The 20,629-nt window shown below is 39.7% G+C and overlaps 1 protein-coding gene across 4 annotated transcripts in view; it reads left to right on the top strand.

Annotated features, from left to right (window-relative positions):
* LOC117513085 (ankyrin repeat domain-containing protein SOWAHB) overlaps positions 1 to 4,357 on the top strand; it is a 77,790-nt gene extending 73,433 nt beyond the window's left edge. For all 4 annotated transcript variants that reach the window (XM_034173414.1, XM_034173413.1, XM_034173411.1 and 1 more), the window contains 2 exons: positions 2,892 to 2,987; positions 3,791 to 4,357. In XM_034173414.1, coding sequence (XP_034029305.1) covers positions 2,892 to 2,987; positions 3,791 to 3,963 — 269 coding nt within the window. In that variant the 3' untranslated portion in view covers positions 3,964 to 4,357. The remainder of the gene's footprint in view (positions 1 to 2,891; positions 2,988 to 3,790) is intronic.
* The last annotated feature ends 16,272 nt before the right edge of the window (positions 4,358 to 20,629 follow it).

The raw sequence follows: 20,629 nt of genomic DNA, 5'->3' as shown, positions 1-20,629 counted from the left end.
GAAGTCATTACTAGTTAAAGTTAATGGAATACTCAGCTCAATAGAGCTCTGACTCTTTGTCAGCCTGGCTACAGTGCTGAAAAGAAACCTGGGGTTGTTCTTATTTTCTTCAATTAGTGATGAGTAGAAAGATGTCCTAGCTTTACGGAGGGCTTTTTTATAGAGCAACAGACTCTTTTTCCAGGCTAAGTGAAGATCTTCTAAATTAGTGAGACGTCATTTCCTCTCCAACTTACGGGTTATCTGCTTTAAGCTACGAGTTTGTGAGTTATACCACGGAGTCAGGCACTTCTGATTTAAAGCTCTCTTTTTTAGAGGAGCTACAGCATCCAAAGTTGTCTTCAATGAGGATGTAAAACTATTGACGAGATACTCTATCTCACTTACAGAGTTTAGGTAGCTACTCTGCACTGTGTTGGTATATGGCATTAGAGAATATAAAGAAGGAATCATATCCTTAAACCTAGTTACAGCGCTTTCTGAAAGACTTCTAGTGTAATGAAACTTATTCCCCACTGCTGGGTAGTCCATCAGAGTAAATGTAAATGTTATTAAGAAATGATCAGACAGAAGGGAGTTTTCAGGGAATACTGTTAAGTCTTCTATTTCCATACCATAAGTCAGAACAAGATCTAAGATATGATTAAAGTGGTGGGTGGACTCATTTACTTTTTGAGCAAAGCCAATAGAGTCTAATAATAGATTAAATGCAGTGTTGAGGCTGTCATTCTCAGCATCTGTGTGGATGTTAAAATCGCCCACTATAATGATCTTATCTGAGCTAAGCACTAAGTCAGACAAAAGGTCTGAAAATTCACAGAGAAACTCACAGTAACGACCAGGTGGACGATAGATAATAACAAATAAAACTGGTTTTTGGGACTTCCAATTTGGATGGACAAGACTAAGAGTCAAGCTTTCAAATGAATTAAAGCTCTGTCTGGGTTTTTGATTAATTAATAAGCTGGAATGGAAGATTGCTGCTAATCCTCCGCCCCGGCCCGTGCTACGAGCGTTCTGACAGTTAGTGTGACTCGGGGGTGTTGACTCATTTAAACTAACATATTCATCCTGCTGTAACCAGGTTTCTGTAAGGCAGAATAAATCAATATGTTGATCAATTATTATATCATTTACCAACAGGGACTTAGAAGAGAGAGACCTAATGTTTAATAGACCACATTTAACTGTTTTAGTCTGTGGTGCAGTAGAAGGTGCTATATTATTTTTTCTTTTTGAATTTTTATGCTTAAATAGATTTTTGCTGGTTATTGGTAGTCTGGGAGCAGGCACCGTCTCTACGGGGATGGGGTAATGAGGGGATGGCAGGGGGAGAGAAGCTGCAGAGAGGTGTGTAAGACTACAACTCTGCTTCCTGGTCCCAACCCTGGATAGTCACGGTTTGGAGGATTTAAGAAAATTGGCCAGATTTCTCGAAATGAGAGCTGCTCCATCCAAAGTGGGATGGATGCCGTCTCTCCTAACAAGACCAGGTTTTCCCCAGAAGCTTTGCCAATTATCTATGAAGCCCACCTCATTTTTTGGACACCACTCAGACAGCCAGCAATTCAAGGAGAACATGCGGCTAAACATGTCACTCCCGGTCCGATTGGGGAGGGGCCCAGAGAAAACTACAGAGTCCGACATTGTTTTTGCAAAGTTACACACCGATTCAATGTTAATTTTAGTGACCTCTGATTGGCGTAACCGGGTGTCATTACTGCCGACGTGAATTACAATCTTACCAAATTTACACTTAGCCTTAGCCAGCAGTTTCAAATTTCCTTCAATGTCGCCTGCTCTGGCCCCCGGAAGACAATTGACTATGGTTGCTGGTGTCGCTAACTTCACATTTCTCAAAACAGAGTCGTCAATAACCAGAGTTTGTTCCTTGGCGGGTGTGTCGCCGAGTGGGGAAAAATGGTTAGAGATGTGAACGGGTTGGCGGTGTACACGGGGCTTCTGTTTAGAACTACGCTTCCTCCTCACAGTCCCCCAGCCGGCCTGCTTTCCTGGCTGCTCGGGATCTGCTTGAAGGTAACTAACGGCGGCTAAGCTACCTTGGTCCGCACCGACTACAGGGGCCTGGCTAGCTGTAGGATTTTCCACGGTGCGGAGCCGAGTCTCCAATTCGCCCAGCCTGGCCTCCAAAGCTACGAATAAGCTACACTTATTACAAGTACCATTACTGCTAAAGGAGGCCGAGGAATAACTAAATATTTCACACGCAGAGCAGCAAAGTGCAGGAGAGACGGGAGAAGCCACCATGCTAAATCGGCTAAGAGCTAGTAGCTGCGCTAAGCTAGCGGATTCCTAAAAACACACAAAGTGACAAACTCTTGCATGCCCACGAGGGTTCAAGCTTGGCTGATGTAATCACACGTGATTCAAATCCATATGGTTTTTGAAAAAAATAATAAGGTCGGATACTTTTCTCACAGACCTCGTGTATATATATACGTATATATATATATATATATATATATATATATATATATATATATATATATATATATATATATATATATATATATATATATATATATATATATATATATATATATATGTGTGTGTGTGTTTGTGTAATTTTTGATTATCTTTTAAGACGTGTTGTAGTTAACTCATGACTCAGGTTTGGGGGAATTTGCATCCTCGATGAGGATAAATATTTAAATTAAAGTTTTGATTTAAAATGTGATGATGATTTCATACTTGATTCGAACCAGTTTGGGGTCACACAAGGTTTAAAACTCCTATTGTGATTGTGTGTGTTTTTATTAGCGTTTGGATTATGGGTTAAATATTCAAGGCTTGCTAGTGAAACCAGTTACCTGTTGTCTTACTTCCACAGCTACTTTCAGCTGTCGCATATTTTTTTTATTTTTTTACAGGGGCTAAAGAAAACTTACGGGACTACAGTGGACATCTTGCCTGCCACTACCTGACCACCAAAGAACCACGGGGTCCAGACGAGAGCTCTGAGCTACGTGAGTGCCTCAGACATCATTTTAGAAATAACAGTATGCACTATTTTATTAATGACAGCAAGTTAACACACACACACACACACACACACACACACACACACACACACACACACACACACACACACACACACACACACACACACACACTGTGAGCATGACGAGTTACAATAGACCAACAGGAGCTACAGTGATTAATCAATCGATTAATTAATGACTAATCAGCTGCTATAGTAATTACCATCTATTTTTATAATCAATTAATTGTTTTGACTTTTTTTTTTACAGAAAAGGTCAAAATTCTTTGAACATAAATATTTCTGTCATTTCATGACTACTTTCTTTCCTCCTCTCTGACAATAAACTGGACGTCTTTGGGTTGTGGACAAAAGAACGTCATCTTGATCAACATTTTTCAGAGTTTTCTGACATTTTATGCACCAAATAAGAGAGAAAATACTCACCACATTAAACAAAAATGAGGATAATAGTTGCAGCTCTGATACCAACTGAGCTGTTGACTATTCAGCCAGCGATAAATACGAGAGTCTAACTGTGCAAAATGTTCAGTTTGTAGTTGATAACTGATGTTTATGTCATTTGTCACTCATGATGTCACCATCATCCAGTGTGTGAGGATTGTTTTTACGCCTCCTGGCCATCGTGACAAACAAGACAATCCTGTTTGTTTGCATGAGCTTCATAATCAGCCCTTTAACTTTCTACTGTCACCACAGTGTAGAAAAAAATGCAGAACATATTGTTTGTGGTACAAATTAGTTGACTGTTTTTTGGCACAATTCCAGAGTTTCAGGTCAGCCAGGCCAGAGAGCGGCACCGCAACAGGAAGCTGGCGTCGTTGTTCCAATCGAAGAAGAAGTGGGGCTCAGCGGAGGAGCTGGCGCCTATCGAGGAGGACAGGACCGCCTCCAATCAGCTGCTCCTCCCTGCGTTCAGACCCAGAAAGTTCTCCCGCTGAGGAGACGCCCAACAGGGACACGTGCAGTAAAACTTTGTCTAATTTTTCCACACATATTTACACGTTTATTTTCAAAGTAAACCATTGTGTATGTGACGTTGAAGTATTATTGTGTGTATTTATATGTGCTCACAATGACACAAAGGCGTGTTAATTTTGTGCTTAGGTTTGATAAGTATTTATGCCTGCCATTGAAGTATTTCTTACAGACTTTAAGTGAAGTGAATGTTTCTGCAGTATTTATATTCTGCAGTATTTATGCCTTATAGGTTCAAGCTCAGGCCAATAACTGGACAAAATGTCCAGACTGACCATATTTCCTTTCAGGCTTACAAGCAGAAGGGCTGCAGAGTTTGTTACATGTTCATGATTATGCTGGTTGTTTTAAAAAACATAAAACTGTTGCTTGTTTTCCTTCTATAAATCTACAGTGTGTAGGATTTGGTGTCACCTAGTGGTGAGGTTGCAGATTGCCAGCGCCAGTCACAATTTTTGTTACCTTTGTTTAAGTTTCTTTGGTGACAGGGATTCTTCATGCTAACTCACCTTCTGTTTTCATAAGCAGCATGTGTGATCCTGCATGTTACTAAATAAAGGATCTCCAACTCGTTAGCCTGCACTTGTTAGCAAGTCTGAGTCTGACGTGCTGCTGCGCCTACGTCATTTTGGAGCGTCAGCAGTGATTCACTGATTATCACCTCATTTCTGCTTCAAACTGACTTTAGAATGATTTGAGAGGTTTTACTTTGTCATCTGATGGTTATTAATCACATTATTCCCTTTGATAGCTTTGGGTGTAGCGCGTCAGACTGAGAGAGTCAGACTCGGACATCCTATTGTGACCCTCTGATCACTCCCCCGTCTTAATTATGAAATAATTTAACGTTTCCCATAGTCCCCCTGGTGGCCCCCCTGCGCTTCCCAGAATGCACTGCTGCCCCAGCAGAGTTGCGCTCACAGTGCATGTAAACAATGGCAAAGTGAGGATGTGGATGACGTTGATTCAGCGAGTTCACTGCCAATTATGATGATGACACATTCTCCCAAGTTGAGAGGGTTATCTCGAGGAGGCGCAGCACCTGTGATGGACTTCTGCTGTGCCCGATGTTGTCTTGTTGTCCACACTTCACGAGGTTTGTTTACACTGTGAGTGCTCAGCTCCTGACACCAGAACTCTGCTGAAACCGACCTCTCGTGTGAGTAACGGACAGCGAGACGGCGTGAGATTCACAACTGCGAAACAGTGAATGCTGAATTTATGTGGAAATGATTGTTGTGGAAAAGCTTCAGATATCTGTGGCTGAGACAGATGATGACTGGAGGCAGTTTGAAACAGAAACGAGGTGATAATCGGTGAACCGCAGCCGATGACGCATGCACAGTGAAGGCAGGGGGGTCAGATCTTTAGGGGGGACCGTTCGGTCGGCGACACCGGCAACCGGTAAACAGTGTATAGTGGAGCAACTTCTTTTTTCTTCAGTCTTCACTGCAAAAGAGGAAAGGTGGAGTACGTACTGTCTGTCCCTTTTGGGTTGCTGTATCAACATGGTGGTGCAACATGGTGACCTCCATGAGGGGGCCCACTTCCATGTAGGCATGAAGGACTCATTCTGAATTTATGAAAACACATCAAGTCTTGCTGCGAGTAATTTCTACCAATACCCCCCCAAATATCCTACACACTGTAGTTTTAAAGACAGATACGGTCCACTCCAAAAGTACTGGAACAACCAGGCCGGGTTCTTCTGTTTTTGCCTTACACTGAAGGCATTTGAGTTTGAAATCCAAAGATGAATTAGAAAACTGTTTAGTGTTTTCTGACATTCCTAAATGTAGGAAAAGCCTGGACTTGTATGTACCCTGTGAATACACTGATAAACGAGTTCATCCACTTCACTTTAACATAACTCAAAACTAATAAACACTATGATCATCAGATTAAAAGTGCCTACAATGAGGACAAACCATTTCACATCTGGTGAATCAAATCGAATCACAAACCAACTTTGTTTTGCTTTTGCAGTATCTCATAGTTAGTGAGGGTAGGTCTGATGGTGGATGAGGAGCAGGTGTGGTTATTTTGTGATTGTTTCACAGCCAATAAGTTGTAAAAATCAAATAACACAAATCTACACAACCCTGCAGAAAGAATTCTGTATGAATGTAGCTGAAGCAAACACTTCTTCATCATCATCATCATCCTCATCTCTCTCTCTCTCTCTCTCTCTCTCTCTCTCTCTCTCTCTCTCTCTCTCTCTCTCTCTCTCTCTCTCTCTCTCCACACCTGTGGTTTTGAAGTTGACGTCTTTTTTTCTTTGCTAAAGTCTCGGTCTGTTGGCCACCGATTTCACTGCTGCTTGTTGCAGATGTTTTCTTCAGTGTGTAACATGGATCATTTTGTGTCAAGGCACCAGTTTCTGGACTGAACAATATTAGTAAAATATGTGAGTGAAGGGTGTTTGTTATGACCTGGCAGACCAGAGAGCTGTTTGGGTGACAATAAATTCTGACGTACAGACAAATATCTCCACATTTTATCACTTCTGTTCTCCCTCCTGTTCTAAAGTATATTTTTATGAATACTGAACTTTAATGAATAATTACTTTTAGCTATTTAAAAAAATAACCAAACCAGATGTGATATTTTATGCATCGTTTATTTTATGATGCAGAAAGAATCCATGAAGAACTGAAGAGTTATTGAATTTTTACAGCCCCTGCTTGCAATTTAGTAACTGCGAGATAACGTAACTTTGACATATACCGTGTGACAAAATTTAAATTCAAAAAAGAGAATTTTTGATTTTCTGTTTCAAGCAATTTTTGCTTTTTTTTTCTAGTGAAGTACAGTAGGATCCCCTGACAGCTTGAAAAGCAGAAAATCGATATTGTATTGTACATGATATACACTTTAATGGCCCTATCTTGATCATCTACAGAGTACAGTCTGAAGTGCATAGTGCAGGTGAATTTGGGGCATTTTAATTTTTAAAGGGTCAATAATTTGAGCATAAAGAAAGGCACAGGGTGAAAAGGGGTTTGAATGAATCATGGGTGTGTTTTGATTGTCATCCCTTATTCTCTTTAACCTTTACGGGGTGGCTGCATCTGAGCCTAATGCTTTGCTCTTTAGATGGCAGACTCGGATGTGAGAGGTTTTCTGGCGAGGAAACAAATCTTCCTGCAAAGCGTCAAGCAGACAACCCTTGTGCGCCTTGTTCTTGCAACACCTCCTTCTTCTCCATCTCCATCCATCCATCTGTTCGATATCCCATGAGGTTCAAACAGCATCCGTCCCGTGGCTAGCTCCATCTTGGTGCGCCCCCTCCTCCAAAACTGCATGGACGAAAACTGGTGTAAAAAAATATAGTGCAAATCAGAGTTATTAAAAATTTTGTATTTTCCTATTTAATTTTCTATTCAGTTTAATTGTAGATTGAGCACTAATGTGCACCTCTGTGTGGACACACAGAGTGTCTATGCATCGACCTGGCCTATGTAATGTGCAGGTAATGGACCAGGTTTTTATTGGTCCATACGGCACATGTCCTTAAGAAGGACACGCCCACGGGCACACAGATGAGTGCAAGTGTATTTGCTGTTGAAACCATGTAGGCCCAGCTGTAATCAATCAATCAAATATACTTTATTGTCCCCACAAAAAAAAATTTCTTGGGGAACACTGGGCAACACACAGTGACAGAGACATGACAGAAGACAAATAAAAACACAAAATAATTAAAATAATGAGACACAGAAACTGCCTGGAAACAGCTTAAAAAACCCAAATACTATGACCCCTGATTCAGAAGCCGTGTAAAAATTGCCTTCAAACATGCAAAGTACAGTGGGCCCAAAAAGTATTTAGTCAGCTCCTGATTGTGCAAGTTCTCCTACTTAGAAAAATGAGAGAGGTCTGTAATTTTCATCATAGGTACACTTCAACTATGAGAGGCAAAATGAGAAAAAAAAAATCCAGGAAATCACATTGTAGGATTTTTAAAGAATTTATTTGTAAATTATGGTGGAAAATAAGTATTTGGTCAATAACAAACAGGCAAGATTTCTCTCACAGAACTGTAACTTCTTTAAGAAGCTCTTCTGTCCTCCACCTGTTACCTGTATTACTGGCACCTGTTGGAACTCATTATCTGTATAAAAGACACCTGTCCACAGCCTCAAACAGTCAGACTCCAAACTCAGCCATGGCCAAGACCAAAGAGCTGTCAAAGGACACCAGGAAGAACATTGTAGATGTGCACCAGGCTGGGAAGAGTGAGTCTACAATAGTCAAGCAGGTTGGTGTGAATAAATCAACTGTGGGAGCAATTGTAAGAAAATGGAAGACATACAAGACCATTGATAATCTCCCTCGATCTGGGGCTCCACGCAAGATCTCATCCCGTGGGGTCAAAATGATCATGAGAACGGTGAACAAAAATCCCAGAACTACACGGAGGGACCTGATGAATGACCTGCAGAGAGCTGGGACCAAAGTAACAAAAGCTACACACTACGCAGAGAGGGACTCAAATCCTGCAGTGCCAGGCGTGTCCCCCTGCTTAAGCCAGTACATGTCCAGGCCCGTCTGAAGTTTGCCAGAGAGCATATGGATGATCCAGAAGAGGATTGGGATCATGTGGTCAGATGAAACCAAAATAGAACATTTTGTTAGAAACTCAACTCATCGTGTTTGGAGGAAGAAGAATGCTGAGTTGCATCCCAAGAACACCATATCTACTGTGAAGCATGGGGATGGAAACATCATGCTTTGGGACTGTTTTTCTGCAAAGTGGACAGGACGACTGATCTGTGTTAAGGCAAGAATGAACGTGGCCATGTATCGTGAGATTTTAAGACAAAACCTTCTTCCATCAGTGAGAGTATTGGAGATGCAACATGGCTGGGTCTTCCAGCATGACAATGATCCCAAACACACCACTCGGGCAATGAAGGAGTGGCTCTGTAAAAAGCAATTCAAGGTCCTGGAGTGGCCTAGCCAGTCTCCAGATCTCAACCCCATAGAAAATTTGTGGACGGAGTTGAAAGTCTGTGTTGCCCAACGACAGCCCCAAAACATCGCTGCTCTAGAGGAGATCTGCATGGAGGAATGGACCAAAATACCAGCTACAGTGTGTGCAAACCTGATGAAGACTTACAGGAAATGTTTGACCTCTGTCATTGCCAACAAAGATTATGTTACAAAGTATTGAGTTGAACTGTCATTACCCTGACCTCTAGTAATACTGTGAGAAATCTTGGAGTCATTTTTGATCAGGATATGTCATTCAAAGCGCATATTAAACAAATATGTAGGACTGCTTTTTTGCATTTACGCAATATCTCTAAAATCAGAAAGGTCTTGTCTCAGAGTGATGCTGAAAAACTAATTCATGCATTTATTTCCTCTAGGCTGGACTATTGTAATTCATTATTATCAGGTTGTCCTAAAAGTTCCCTAAAAAGCCTTCAGTTAATTCAAAATGCTGCAGCTAGAGTACTGACGGGGACTAGAAGGAGAGAGCATATCTCACCCATATTGGCCTCTCTTCATTGGCTTCCTGTTAATTCTAGAATAGAATTTAAAATTCTTCTTCTTACTTATAAGGTTTTGAATAATCAGGTCCCATCTTATCTTAGGGACCTCGTAGTACCATATCACCCCAATAGAGCGCTTCGCTCTCAGACTGCAGGCTTACTTGTAGTTCCTAGGGTTTGTAAGAGTAGAATGGGAGGCAGAGCCTTCAGCTTTCAGGCTCCTCTCCTGTGGAACCAGCTCCCAACTCAGATCAGGGAGACAGACACCCTCTCTACTTTTAAGATTAGGCTTAAAACTTTCCTTTTTGCTAAAGCTTATAGTTAGGGCTGGATCAGGTGACCCTGAACCATCCCTTAGTTATGCTGCTATAGACGTAGACTGTGGGGGGGTTCCCATGATGCACTGTTTCTTTCTCTTTTTGCTCTGTATGCACCACTCTGCATTTAATCATTAGTGATCGATCTCTGCTCCCCTCCACAGCATGTCTTTTTCCTGGTTCTCTCCCTCAGCCCCAACCAGTCCCAGCAGAAGACTGCCCCTCCCTGAGCCTGGTTCTGCTGGAGGTTTCTTCCTGTTAAAAGGGAGTTTTTCCTTCCCACTGTAGCCAAGTGCTTGCTCACAGGGGGTCGTTTTGATCGTTGGGGTTTTACATAATTATTGTATGGCCTTGCCTTACAATATAAAGCGCCTTGGGGCAACTGTTTGTTGTGATTTGGCGCTATATAAAAAATTTGATTGATTGATTGATTGATCTGTCTAAGTAGGAGAACTTGCACAATCAGTGACTAAATACTTATTTGCCCCACTGTAAGTGACAGATCCTAACAAGATACAACTTTTTCCTTCTTGAGAACCATATTTCCTGCAAAAAAAAAAAAAAAAAATTTTTTTTTTTGTTGTTTTTTTTTTACTAGTTTGGGAGCTCTTACAACTTGTACTCTGGTGCAACATATACTGAAAAATCACACATTCATTGTGCAATATATCTTCCAGTCATTTTGCATAAATTTGTTGCAGTTATTGTAAAAAAAAAAAAGAATAATACTAACACTTTCTGTAATTGTGTATTTGACTAACCATTGTTTACTGTTTCTGTACTCTGGCAAAATAATTTCCTTCAGGATAAATAAAATTGATCTTTACCTTTTATCTTTAACAAGAAACATAATGACTATATCGGAATTTCCCAGAAATCAAAGCAGTAAACAAAATAAAGTCTAATAAAAAAGAATAAATGGCAATAATAAGTGCACTACAATAATGCACAAAAATCCCAAATTAAACAGCTGATAAAACAGAAATAAGGTGCGACTTATACAACGGTGCAACATGTATGGATTTTTCATCTTCAAGAGGCATTTTTTTAACAAGTGCAACTTATACTATGGAAAATATGGTAGTTGAAATAAACAGGTTTATATTGTACAGAGTTTCCAAACAACACAATTAAAAATAACAGTGTTGGTCGAAACTAGCAATGATGCGTCACTGTGCGCTGTTTTGCGCTAGGAGTAAGATGGGGCCCTACATGTTACTTTGTACATTTTAATTTGTTTCTGGTTGTAATTGCTCTTTATCTTGATTGTTATTATTATGTTTACACTGAAAAATTGCAAAATTTTACCAAATATATTTGCCAAATCTTTCATCAAAATGTCTATTCTACACTTAAAATGAAGCAAAATCACTTGACAAATAAAAATTCAGTAAAATAAAAGAATTTTTTAGATAAATACATCTTAAAAATCTTAAGTGAAAGAGTCTTGGGAACATTTTTTTGAGTCGTATCGAACATAAAACAAGTATTTATGACTCACTGTAAGAGTTTTAAGTTGCTGTTATTTGGAAAAGATGTAAGACTTCTTGATACATGTAAAAATTTAAACCAATCATTTCAAGACCTTATTTCAAGAACTTTGAAAAAACTTAAGTTTTATTGTTCCTTTTGCAGGGTTTTTTTTTAAAACTTAAGTGTTTTTGGTTGAAACAATTTTGATATATTACAAAAATATATCTTCCAGGGGAACAGGTGAAAATTCATTTAAGATTTCTTGAAACTCATTGTGAGCTTTGCTTTGTGAGTATTAGGATATGTTGGTGAAAAAAATGGAAAAGTTTGTTCCATCTCAGATATGACTCAACAAAATAAGTTGTTTAATGCTTTTACTTTGCAAGATTTTTAATGTATACTTATTGGAAAAACACGTACTTAAATTTTACTAAATTTTTACTTAAATTATTTTATATTATATTCAGAGTAATCAGATATTTTGACTTGAAAATGGACTTGGTTGGATTTTGCTTTTTTTTTTCTTTTTGGTCATGTTTTATATGTCGACGCATCACTTTTCCTGACTGTTGTGCCTGCAGATTGGAGCACAGATTAACTTTTCTCACTTGGTTTCTTCTTATTTCTTTTGTTTAAATGCGTGACATGTTTTGCATCCACCTCCATCATTTGCACTGTATGTACCTGATGATAATGATGATATGTTGATATTAAAAAGTACTTTATTGTATATTTGGTCTGTATTTCCTGCAGGCTCAGTTTGAAGTTTTTGTCGCCTCACAGGTTTGGCTGAGAAACAAGCACAGAGTTTGTTATTTAAAGCACAGGAAGAAAAAAAATGCAACAATTTCTTTTTTTTCTTTGGACCAATATTAAATCTGCTTTGATCCTGTTTTAACTACCTGCCTGTTGGCTGCAGATGGAGTAAATATGGGCACCGCTATAACTCTCCACACGGCTTTAGACCTTAAATCCTGCTTATCCAAAAAGGACACTTGCTTTTTGCTTCTTGGATATCAGAAGACGGAAGGGAAAAGAGGCAAGTGTTTTTGTGCTTCATTTTGTTTTTTTTCTTTTTCTTTTTTTTTTTAAGCGGGGATGTTTGAGGGATAAGAGGGAGATTCTGTAATAGATACTTATCTTACTGCCCTCAAGCCCCTCAAACAAAGTCCCCCTCTGAAGAGATTAGGACCCGGGGAGGGCACATTAACTCTAATCCCGTGCTTTGAGGCCTCGCACCCCCTCGTCCCACCCTCTGCCCCACTTACTTCAGCGCCTCTGTTGAGGGGAGCCCCCTTGTATCAGCTGCATGTATGAGCCGAGCCTGTGGCTACACATCAGGTCCGTGTGAGCCGGGGCGGGTGCGGGCGCTGATTCAATAGCACGCTGCCTCTAATGAAAAGCACTGAGGGCCGCATACTGCTGTGTAACTGATTCCTCTCTCTGAAGAGATTAGGGGCAACATTGTTGGTGCGGTTGCTCATTTCCATGAGAGCACAGCCTCCCGCCGGCGGCCGCTGGGCTTTGTTATTTAGAGTTGGAAACGCAGAGCCCAGTGCCCCGGCTTCCTTGTTACCATTGTTTCACAAATGGGCCAAAATGTAGATGTCACGTCACAGATGCCCAATAACCTCATTAGCTTCTCTCTGTGAGTCCATACAGAGAAAATAATAGATGTATGAAGTCCAGTTTGTCCAACTGTAAGTTTCTACGTAAAAATGTAATGAACTTAGGCCTGGATGGCTATTTCATTAATGTTGCCAATTCCTATTTATGAGAGAGCCGATGCGTACCGTGCACGCTCTACACACCACAATATAAATGTACAAATATACATACAGTGTGTCTGTAATGGTGGGGTTTTTTTTTTTTTTGATGATGTGTAACTTCATCATGTGACTTCTGTCTGACTTCATTATAAAGTCATTCATACCAATTAATCACAAATATTTTGCTGGTCAATATGTGCCATTAATCATCTGTTTGGGCTTATTGGTTGGTGAGATATACAAAAAAGGGGTTTTTCCTATTTATGTATTCCTTGACTTTTAACCTTTAACCGAAGTACTTTAAAATCTATTCACCTCTCGTTATTTATCCAAGTAATATTCCCACCAAGTTTGAGCCTTGGAGTGTTCCATGCAAAATTCTGCCGACAAGTTCGTAAGAACGCCTGAAAAGTTAATCAGAACTCCAGAAAAGTTAATTGGAAGGCCCAGCCCTCCATAAATGTCAATAACTCTGATTTCATGATAAATAACTCACCTGTTTACTGTCCGATCTGTTCTGCCTTGTGCACCACTTTCATATGGCAAACTCTCAAACCGATGTCATTCTTATGTGTCTGCTACTGATTAAAACAAATTGCATGCATGACTAAAAGAATTCGTGAATTTTTTAAAAATCTGCAAGCAAAACAAAAGTTATTGTGGGTCACTTGACACATTTACGAAACTTGGGAAAGACGTCACACACTGATTGCGTCATTCTAGATAAGCTACAGAAGCGATGAGAGAAATCTCAAGAAAACTCAATATTTTTGCTTTTTGCGATGTGTTGGGGTCACGAAATTAACACACACACACACACAGCCTGCCATAAGTAACAGATGTAATCACGGTTTCAATTGAGTAAATTCTATGTATCTTATATTTTTGATGTTGATTACTTCATTGATCATTTCTTCTTTTTTTTTGCCAGGCAATGTGGTATTTTTAGCTTTGGGTACCAGGTGCAATGTTGTATCTTTTACAAAAACAGTTTTAAATGGGTCATATTGTGATATATCTGTCCTTATCTACCATATACAGATAATTATTGCTGAGGTTTCATGTTACAGAATTGTGAAAGAGGGAGAAACGAGGAGATGGTGAGAGATTTACAAATATCACCCAGGACAGGACTCAAACCTGGGTACACCACCCTATCTAAAGATATATGGTTCACACTTACTATCTGCCAGAGGTGTGATGAAGTCACTGTCAGGTCATTCTCAAGTCATCAATCTGCACGTCCCAAGTCAAGACTCAAGTCAGCTTGCAAACAATTGGTGGTCATTATGACTTTAGACTTGACTTGGGACTTGCTTATTCATGACTTGAGAGTGACTTGATGGTGACTTTGACCCACCTCTATCTGCTCAGCTGTCAGTGTGCTGCTACATATTAGGGGGTCTTTAATCAGTGTCTTGATACGTGGCATTTCTGTTGGAGTTCCTCTCAACTTTGTAATTAGTGATCTAATAATGGTTTGAGGCTTTTTCTATTGTCTAACAGTAGGAAAGCTTTTTGATTGGCACACACTACTCTTGTTTATGTTAAAGCAAGTAGCTAAAGTCTCTTCAGACACAGGAGTGCTACTACTCTCCAGTCTACAGAGCCCCATGTGGGAAGCTCTCCAGTGGCTGATGGTCGTATGTTTTAATATTGGTATTTCTATGCTACATACGTACAGAGAGCCTGCAGCCAATCTGCTCTTTGCTCACCTGATCCTGTCAGCTGTCAGAAACAGAGCAGGTCCTGGTTAGTATTTGGCTGGGAGACTGCTTGGGAAGACTCCGGCTGTGTGTGTTTCTTTAAGTACAAATGGGGTCTCATCAGGAAGGGCATCCGGCACAAACATGCTCAGTCTCAGTGCGGATTCAGAGAAAATGTGTGAGCTGGTGAAGAAACGGTGCAGCAAGTAAATTAGCAGATCTGCTGCCAAACGTGCGCTGGGGGTATTACGTGGCCCGTGCTCAAACCGGTCTGCGACCACAGCTGAGGAATCCCATGGGTCCAGCGCCCACTGAGGCCCGCACAGGAAGACACCAGCAGCAGCAGGACCAGCTGTCACACCCGAACCAATGCCGCCTGTCACTCACACAGCGGAGGGCCGTCAATCACGCTGCACCCAGGAGGGTGCTGAGAGGCGGGTCACTGCCCGGCCCTCAACAAAGACATACATTTGCAAGCGGTTTCAGCGCCACTACTATTTAGAAAGAATGATAGAGTGGTCCTGATAAGAGTAATGACAAAGGACAAAGAGCGGAGGGGGTTCTGGGAAGAGGGGGTGAGATAGTGAAGAGGTGGGAGAGCTTGATAACATTCATGCTTCCCCATTTGTGTTAGCGCCCCAGGAAAATCCTATTAGGGAGGAAAAATGGCCTTTTCACTGTAAACTGTTCCCGTTTGGATCTTGATCAGCCGTTCTGTTTACAGTAAATGCTGTCACCGAATACGAAACCTGCAATTATTAATTAATCATTAAATTTACACCATCTGTAAAAATAATTCAATTCAGTTCAATTTTTTTTTTTATATATAGCGCCAAATCACAACAAACAGTTGCCCCAAGGCGCTTTATATTGTAAGGCAAGGCCATACAATAATTATGTAAAAACCCCAACGGTCAAAACGACCCCCTGTGAGCAAGCACTTGGCAACAGTGGGAAGGAAAAACTCCCTTTTAACAGGAAGAAACCTCCAGCAGAACCAGGCTCAGGGAGGGGCAGTCTTCTGCTGGGACTGGTTGGGGCTGAGGGAGAGAACCAGGAAAAAGACATGCTGTGGAGGGGAGCAGAGATCGATCACTAATGATTAAATGCAGAGTGGTGCATACAGAGCAAAAAGAGAAAGAAACACTCAGTGCATCATGGGAACCCCCCAGCAGTCTAAGTCTATAGCAGCATAACTAAGGGATGGTTCAGGGTCACCTGATCCAGCCCTAACTATAAGCTTTAGCAAAAAGGAAAGTTTTAAGCCTAATCTTAAAAGTAGAGAGGGTGTCTGTCTCCCTGATCTGAATTGGGAGCTTGTTCCACAGGAGAGGAGCCTGAAAGCTGAAGGCTCTGCCTCCCATTCTACTCTTACAAACCCTAGGAACTACAAGTAAGCCTGCAGACTGAGAGCGAAGCGCTCTATTGGGGTGATATGGTACTACGAGGTCCCTAAGATAAGATGGGACCTGATTATTCAAAACCTTATAAGTAAGAAGAAGAATTTAAAATTCTATTCTAGAATTAACAGGAAGCCAATGAAGAGAGGCCAATATGGGTGAGATATGCTCTCTCCTTCTAGTCCCCGCTAGTACTCTTATTATTATAATAATAATAATAATTTCCAAACATGATCCTCAGAATAAAAATAGTTTCCTTTCTAGTGCAGGAACAATAAACTAACAAGGAATAGGTGTGGAGGACTGTGGATTCCTTTTAGGCTTTTGTCATCTTCTTCACACTGACCTGTTTATTTGTTTATTTATTTGGATCCCCATTAGCATCTGCAGTATAACTGCATCAGCTACTCTTCCTGGGGTCCATTCAACATAATAATTTAATAACATAATAGATTTCCATTAAGGCCTGTAAATCATAATAGTAAGTAAGTCCCTTCGGCTGCTCCCTTGTTTGCACTCGGGGTCGCCACAGCAAATCCAAGGTGGATCTGCATGTTGAATTGGCACAAGTTTTACGCCGGATGCCCTTCCTGATGCAACTCCACATTACATGGAGAAATGTGGCAGGGGTGGGATTTGAACCCAGAACCTTCTGAACTGAAACCAAGCACATTAACCACTTGGCCACCACCCCTGCTCCTGTAAATCATAATGAAAATTCATAATACATTCAGAATAAACTCATTCATAATCAATTCATAATACATCACAATACTTCAGCCATTTGCCTCAGATAATACTTTTTAAGTTCCTTTTTAAAACCCAGTCCACTGCTCAATTCCCTTAACTTTTGTGGTAAATGATTCCATTCTCTCATGGCTCGAAACATCACTGTCCATTGACTCTGGTTTGTTCTACATTTAGGCAAAATGAAACACAGTCCTTTGGCATGCCTGGTTGGATAAAAATGAGTATCCTTGCTAAAAGGCAGTTGTTGGTAAAGGACAGACGGTATCTGAGTTATAATAATATTTCTTAAAAAGTTTGCTTTTGCATATAGCCACCTGTCCCTCACCAAAAGCCAAGAGAGGCGCTTATGCATTGTATCCACACTCGTCCTAAAGTCACATTTTAACACCACACATGCAGCTTTATTTTCAAATCAAATCAATTTTATTTATATAGCACCAAATCACAACAAACAGTTGCCCCAAGGCGCTTTATATTGTAAGGCAAAGCCATACAATAACACACATACAATTTTGCACAAGCTGTAATTTTTTTTACATTATTTACTGAAGTATTTGACCAGACAACTGCACAATAATCCAACTGAGACAACACCAAACTTTGAATGACATATGGTATCACTGGTTTAGTTAAATATCTTGAACATCTTATCACTGCCAAAGTCCGTCCCATTTTAGAGACTACATTGTTTATTTGTTTGTCCCAGGACAGCTGGCTGTCAGTACAGACTCCAAGGAGTTTGACTTCTTCCACTTGTTTAACAACTGTATTTTTCATTACAAGATTTAGTTGTGGTTCGGCTCTTAAGGAATGTTTAGTTCCTGTACCTGTGTCGGCTCACAGGTAGGTAAAACCCACCAAGCTGCTCCTCTCTCCTTTTAATTCCAAACTGGATTCAGACTTTCTGTTTGGGACGTGCACTACATTTGGGAATAACAGCAGGCATGTTTCAGAAGATTAGCGCTGTTTTTTGTTTTCTTCTCTAATCCTCTCCGCTATCTTGTATCACATCTCATCTGTCACTGAGAACAATCAGCTTCCATTTGGTCACTTTTCTGTCCTGTAAACGAGCAACATCCTAAGAGCAAACGTGACAAACTCGATCTGTCAGAGCAGGACCAACACCTGGTCCTGCAGAGCTGCCAAAAGAGGAAGCGAAGGGGGACAAAAGCTGCGGCTCTGAGCTGTTTGTGTTTGGAGACTCTTTGCACGGTCAACCCTTTGTTGCTTTTGTACAAATTTGCTTTAGGCTTTTTAGACCTCACCCACATAAGTTCCTCCTTCCCTTTTTTTGTGCATGTGTCTTGTGCCCTCCCACCAGTTTGGGCCATTCACTCCTAATCAACATAACCTTGTTGCAAAAGGAATGTTCACATAACTGCACCTTTAAAAACGACTACACTTGTGCACCGTTTCCATTTGTGCAGAGGCTTTTTTGCTCAAAGTGATTCTCATCCTCAGTTCAATTCCTGGAGCCGACCTGGACACCAGAAACATATTTGGCATTTGCTCAAGGACTTGTCGGTGCATGTGCCCACACACACACACACACACACACACATATAGAAGTAAAAGGGGTTTGGTCCCCTTACCCTTTAATGAACAATACCCACTGATCATTGTTGTATAGTAACAAAGTAAAAATACTTCACTACTGTACTTAAGTACGTTTTGGGAGACTTTGTACTTTACTTGAGTTTTTTTAATTCAGCTTACTTTCACTTTTACTTCACTACATTTCCGACCTTAATTACATACTTCTGCTGCGATACATTTTCTATTTGCCATGCCGTTACTCGTTACAAAAAACCCCAAAACAAAACACACAAACACACACACACGAAAAAAGTTGTGTTTTCACCCAGAGACACCACTGATTACTAGTGACTGCAACGAAGTCAGGCGGATTTGTCATGAGGCATGTCCGGTAGGCTTTTTTTGCAGTTGCGCAATTGTTTGTCAGGAAAAAGATCATTTCTCTACATTGATTACAGACCTGCAGTCTGTAATCAACTTTTCTGCAGCGCGGCTTTGCTTTGAACCTTGAACCAATCGAAGCAGTGATTCGCAGGTCGAAGCAGTGCTTCGATCTACAATTTGTGGATTTTATTTCACTTTATCCTAATTTTTTTCCCGCTAAAACCCTGAACAGCATATGTCTGTGACTAATATTTAATATTTTTTATGTTAAACCGACCTGTTATGGTCTTCTGAAACAATTGATAGATGTATTTTATAACTTAAAAACGGGACCGATGCTAACGCATTAGCATGTCTATGGCATTTTCAATGTTAAAGTTAGCATTAAGCTGTTCGCATCAGCACGTTTATGTTGATTTTTTTTTCTGTATAATTAATGGCTCAGCATTCGTTGTTGTAAAAGAGTCAATGTTTTTTAATTCATATATTAATAATAGCAACAACAATAATAGTCTACATAATAGACAATAATAGTCAATAATAATAGACTAATAATGTTACAATACAATTTTAGAGAAAGAGACAAAAAGAACCTAATGAAACAAAACACAACAGAAAAGCTAAAACCATGTAACAATGAAAATAAATAAATACATATAGAAATAAATAACTGTTTCCTGTGAACACCTAGTGAGTAGCCTACTCTGGTTTAGGTTTTGAAACCTTGTTTCTGAAGTGTTTTTGTGTTATGTGCACAATTTTCAGTATTTTAACTAATACTACCAGTCATTTACAAGACTAGATAAACTTTTATATATATATATATATATATATATATATATATATATATATATATATATATATATATATATATATATATATATATATATATATATATATATATATCAGTCCGTTTTTGATTATTAACATTTACTTGTACTTTTGCTTTCAATACTTGAGTACATTTAGTTGTACATTACTTGTCATACTTAAGTACAATAAATACTAGATACTTTAAGACTTTTACTTGAGTAGCATTTCAGTCAGTGACTTGAACTTCTACCAAAGTCATTTTTTTAATGGGTATCTGTACTTTTACTTCAGTGTGATTTTCCAGTACTTTATACAACACTGCCACTGATCTATGCAGGTGTATCCAAAGTTAGTCATTTATGCAGTTATGTAATATTTGAAATTTTGCACAGTTGGCAAAAAAAAAAAAAAAAAACTCTGCAGGATAGTGTTTTCTATCAAATACACCACAGCTTTAGAAAAATGTATCAGAAATGCATGTTTCTAAAATCAAACCCACTTACATAATTTTGAATAATTCTTGATTGATAAACATATTGACTGTAACCCTGCTGCTTGTGGAGACACCTGGAAAATGTGACTTTTTTGACTATATTTTTGATTAACATTATACCTTTGATTTGCTCCTTTGAAGTTTTTGTACACAAACAGATGCGTGTACAATGACATCACCCTGTGCTGCCACTGGTGTGCAGGGCCACCAAATTCAGTGACTCTCGCTTGTTAATTTGCCATGTTGCAAGTCTAGAGTATTTATTTCACAAATACGGGGGCTATAATAATAAAAAAAAAATGCTGGGAATGAGTTCAAATTAACCATATATCTATAAAAACTTTGCAACGTTATTTTGTAGCACATCACTCCAGGTTTCAACACAAAACCCAGACTGATGTGAGGTTATAATATAATATGTCTCTCAAAATGTGTTAGGTGGATTTCCTCCTTGAATTATTATTATTATTGTTATTTTTTTTAGATA

This window comes from Thalassophryne amazonica, chromosome 6 (assembly GCF_902500255.1).
Source record: "Thalassophryne amazonica chromosome 6, fThaAma1.1, whole genome shotgun sequence".
Taxonomy (NCBI): Eukaryota; Metazoa; Chordata; class Actinopteri; order Batrachoidiformes; family Batrachoididae; genus Thalassophryne; species Thalassophryne amazonica.
This window is presented reverse-complemented; position numbering and strand designations above follow the sequence as displayed.